Below are 4,737 nucleotides of genomic sequence, written 5' to 3' on the forward strand. Positions count from 1 at the left end.
TAACCCGCACAGAGGCTTCATCAGCCCCACCACAGGGTGATTAACCCGCACAGAGGCTTCATCAGCCCCACCACAGGGTGATTAACCCGCACAGAGGCTTCATCAGCCCCACCACAGGGTGATTAATCCCCGCAAAGGCTTCATCAGAAGATGAGGTCAGTGTAAAGGAGAAAAACAAGGCATGGCATCATCCCAGCGCTGGAAAGAACGTTCCAGAAAGGAGCAGCAGCACGTGTAGGCCCTGTGAGGGTGCGGCTGCCTCCTTGAGGGTCAGAACATCCCACGGGAAGGCCTGGAGAGGCAGTCGCCTGCCCCCCGTCTTGCAGCTTCTCAGGGCAGTGGATCTGATCGGGGGCTTGGCATGGTGCACGGGCCTCCATGGACCAACCCACATGACCACAGGGTGAAACCCCACCCCTGCCCCAGTGGGCGACCCTGATGGACTGGAATGCACAGTGCACATCAACACCGTGAGAGCAGAGAGGGGCCCACGCCCGCCCTGGCCCCAGACCTACCTTTCCACAGGGTGAGGGCCAGCAGCTGGTGGAGCCGGGGGTGGCCCAGCTTCCCGGAGCCTCCACTGGACCACTTCAGGGCTCTGGACACAAAGGCCACGCGCTCAGGAGAGTTGGGGTCCATCAGACTGAACACTTTAGCCAGATTTTCTGCAAAGAGCACAGACCCTGATCAGAGAAACGCACAGCAACTCCGGTTCTCTGTACCACACACCTTACGGAAGCGGATTTCAATCCACAACTGCTTAACAGGGAGAGGAAGCTGGTGGGTGTCCCTGAGTGAGCCATGGGCCACCCTGCTGACCTGCCCACCGCGGTGCCAGCACCACGGGCCCCAGAGCACAGTGAGGAAGGACAGACACCCTGACCGAGGCAAGGGCTGGGGAAGGTGCCGTGGGGAGTCTGGAGTCCAGGAACACCTGTGGCTGCTCTGGGTACGTGGCTCTGGCTCGGGGGCATCTCCCAGAGCAGCAGAGACTAGGAGTGGGACTCGCAGCCAGGCCGCCCACAGAAGGGCTTTGCTGACCTCACGCTCACCCGACAGGACATGCCGACAAGTCAAATCCCTGGACAAAATGGTGCCCCACCCTGAACCAGCGCCCACCTTGCCAGCTGGCGGGGAGGCCACTGTCCATCAGAGCAGGGGAGAGGCCAGGGCCCCGATCATACCCTGCCGACGAGTCACAGCAGGTGCTGCTCAGCCTGCAGTGTGCTCGGGCCAGGGCCAGCCAGGGGGCCTGGCTCACCGGGACCGGGTGAGAACTGCCTCTGCAGCAGGGTGAACTCCAGAGCACAAGACCCCCAAACGCAGACATCAAACACGGCAGACCCCCAAACGCAGACACCAAACACGGCAGACCCCCAAACGCAGACACCAAACACGGCAGACCCCCAAACGCAGACACCAAACACGGCGGACCCCCAAACGCAGACACCAAACACGGTGCACAGGCCCAGGGAAGGGTGCACCGGGGCCACCGTCACAGGGTCCTGGGGTGCAGGGCCGGATGCTCACCCAGCAGCTCGTCGGCCACCTCCACTTCTGCCTTCTCCAGGGACTCCAGAACAAGCATGGACAAGTCTGCTGCGCTGTTTTGCTACAAAAGAGAGAAACACACAAAAATCAAGAACAAAGCTCTGACCTGTTCAGGACAGAAAAGACAAGGCTGGGTTTCCAGCAGAAGCCAGACCACGGCCAGTGCTGAGGAGTCTATTCTGAGCACCACGTCCCTTGGCAATGCCGCCAAAAAACAGATCTCCTGGCCAAGAATCAAATGAAAATGGACAGGGCCGTTTATACCAAAATGCCCACTCAGCCCCACTGTGCGCACACGCAGCGCAGCGTCTCAGCCCTGAGAGGGGAGCAGCCGAGCCAGGGACTCTGGGCCCCTCCGCCACCCACAGCCCCAGTGGCCAAGGCCCAGGGCAGCCCAAGGTATGCCTGTCAGGCCCCTCCCATGTCACTCCCACCTCAACTTGTCTGCCGGGAGCAGGAAGGGACGCAGGAGGAACAAGATGGCGTACCTGGCCATGGCTGAAGAACAGCAGGGCTCCCGAGTACATGAGCTCCCGGGCCTCCGCGTGCTTGCTCTGGGACATGTACCTGCCACAGAGAAGAGACCGTGAGCCGCACCCACACGCTCTCGCCACCACACTCCCCGCTCACCTTCAGGTCAGAAGCTAAAAACAAGGTGCCCAGGAACGGGTGGCATCCTAAAAGCGGTGCTCCCCTTACGCACAGATGCTTTTCACCAAGAACAGGGCAGCAGCTCCCGAGGCCCAGGTGCTGTGTGAAGAGAGTCTGCCCTGGGCGTCATGCTGACCATGAGGGCAGCGTGGGGCGCCTCTGGACACTTACTAAAGGCCCATCTGTGTCCAAATATGCCAGGCGCCAGAAAGCAGCCTCACCCTGGAGCAGCTCACTGGTTTCAGCAGCTGGGACCAGAAAGGCCACCGGGCGAGGCAGGTGGACAGGGAAGGAGCAGGGGATGTGCACGTGGCCACCTGAGAGCTCAGTGGCCACAGGCAGGGGCCAAAGGATGGCGGACTCCAGGCTGGGGTCCCACCAAGGACAGTAATGGCTGTGACAGCAGCACCTTCTTCCCCCACAGGGCCAGTGTCCCTGCCCTCTGCTCCTCTGCGTGCCGCACTCCTCCCCCCAGGACAGGGAAGGGTCTGGGGTGCACGGTTGCATCATGTCCCCACTCCCAGAGCACCGTCGCCGGGGAAAGCTGGAGCTCCTCGGGCTACACAGGGACAGAGGCAGGGGCGGCGAGAGGCGTGGTGGGGACCCAGTGTGAGACAGACGATGAGGAGAGAAGCCGAGATGGTCACACTGCTCTAAGCAGCAGAGCCCCTGCCTGTGAGAACAGCAGGCGTGGCAGGCAGGAGGCGGCCTCTGCTGGGACGCGCTGCACCTCCCAGGCCCAGTGGTGGGGCCCAGCACATGCTATTTCATCAGCTACACATTTTTCTTAACTGTCTTATCAAAAAATACATAACCAGTTAATCAGCTCTGTGTCTGTAAGCCAAATGTCCTTGGACAAAGCCTTGTTTAAAAATAAACCTAGTTAAAGAAAAATATTAAGTAAACGGCAGTGCAGACCGGACTTGGGGGCTCACACCTGTAATGTCAGCCCTTTGGGAGGCTGAGGTGGGAGGATCGCTTGAGCCCATGAGTTTGAGCCTGGCCTGGGCAACATAGTGAGATCCTGTCTCTATGAAAAACACAAAAATCAGCTGGGCATGGTGGCATGCACCTGTGGCCCCAGCTACTCAGGAGGCTGAGGTGGGAGGACTGCTTGAGCCTGGGTAGCCGAGGCTGCAGTGAGCCACGATTGCACCACTGCACTGCAGCCTGGATGACAGAGCGAGGCGCCATCCCCCCAAAACAAACAAAAAACAATTGTAGTGCAGGTGGTAAACAGACACAGCAATGCCGGTGAGGGCCGGAATGTGAGCTTGGTGTTGCCAGGATGGGACGGCCAGCTGAGAACGCGAAGGGCTGGCTGCTCAGTTAACCACAGGAAAAGGGTTCCTCTTCAGAAGGCACCACAGCCGGGGATCCCAAACACAGACAGCCTCGCCATGACTAGGGCATCTTGTTAGCCTGGCACACATGCCTTCCCACCCGTCGGGCTGCACAGAGGCAGGGCACCAGGAGGGAAAAGCCTGTACCCAAGAAAGTGCCCCACCCCCCGTCAGCCCGCAGGCCTCCGACAGGCCTCAGGTTTTGCTGCGCTCCCTGCACAGTGAAGGTTCTGGAGGGAGACCCACCCCAACACCACAGCAGGAGCCTCGACAGGACCATTGACTCTGTGACCGGCCATCCTGGCTCCAGTCCTGCAGGGCCGTGACTGACTCAGAGGAGGTCGGGAGCCGCCTGGCACAGGGCACTCTGGGAAAACAAGCTTCCAGACACACCCGGCCTCACACTGCCGCCGGCAGGGCCATGGGCAGAACCGATGCACTGACCCTGAGCAAGCACCACCCCGGCTTCTGCTTATGCCGATACTACAGCATTCTGGATGCTTCTATCGGAGGTAAAGCAAGTGGTGGCAGCTTAAAAACCAGAAGAAAAAGGATTCCTTGGAAGGCAGTGACCCATATTCCTACACGAGAAGCCTGCTGTGGGGGGCACTGCTGATGGTCTCGGCCTCCGGCCCGGCTTGGACTGCGCCTTGCGGCCGGCTCCCTTCTTCCCAGGGCAGCTGTGAGCCAGGCGAGGGGAAAAAGAACGGGAGGAGAATTCTGGGCACACAGTGGTCCCCGGCCTGGCTGGGGGTGCCCGTTTCCAGGTTCAGGAATGCCGGTGATGGGCAAACCATCTAAAGCAGCTCTGAACATGGATGGCTTCCTCTTGCACTGGAGAATTCCGAAAGCTGTGAAGGATTCTGGCTTCCGGGTGACTAAGCCGGGACAGGTACCCTCTCAGGCCCGAGGCCAGGGAGAGTAGGGGGCAGCTGGGCAAGGCTGGGCCTTCTCCCGGCCTGGCTCTGCACGCTGCGCACTGTTGGCCATGCTGTGTGGACACCCAGACATGCCTTCCAGACAGGGAAACGGCTTCTGCCTGCTGACAGAGGCGCTGAGAGCCAGAGAGCGATGGTGCTCTCTGCCGGTCAAAGAATCTGTATCCACAGAGCAAAGTGTCTGGACAAACAATCTAGCTGACTTTGCTCTTCTCTTACAAACACGTTAAAAAGTAGAACATAGGGCCGGGCGC

General features: G+C 60.0%; 1 protein-coding gene across 1 annotated transcript in view; it reads right to left on the reverse strand.

Annotated features, from left to right (window-relative positions):
- Nucleotides 1–4,047, reverse strand: part of GET4 (golgi to ER traffic protein 4 homolog (S. cerevisiae)) — a 15,045-nt gene extending 10,998 nt beyond the window's left edge. The window contains exons 1-4 of the mRNA XM_011977568.1: nt 3,792–4,047; nt 2,040–2,118; nt 1,531–1,612; nt 516–665 (exon numbers count right to left, since the gene is read on the reverse strand). Of these exons, the coding sequence (XP_011832958.1) occupies nt 516–665; nt 1,531–1,612; nt 2,040–2,118; nt 3,792–3,844 (364 nt within the window). The 5' untranslated portion in view covers nt 3,845–4,047. The remainder of the gene's footprint in view (nt 1–515; nt 666–1,530; nt 1,613–2,039; nt 2,119–3,791) is intronic.
- Between the last annotated feature and the right edge of the window lie 690 nt (nt 4,048–4,737).

Source organism: Mandrillus leucophaeus, unplaced genomic scaffold (genome assembly GCF_000951045.1).
Source record: "Mandrillus leucophaeus isolate KB7577 unplaced genomic scaffold, Mleu.le_1.0 Scaffold180, whole genome shotgun sequence".
NCBI classification, from domain to species: Eukaryota; Metazoa; Chordata; class Mammalia; order Primates; family Cercopithecidae; genus Mandrillus; species Mandrillus leucophaeus.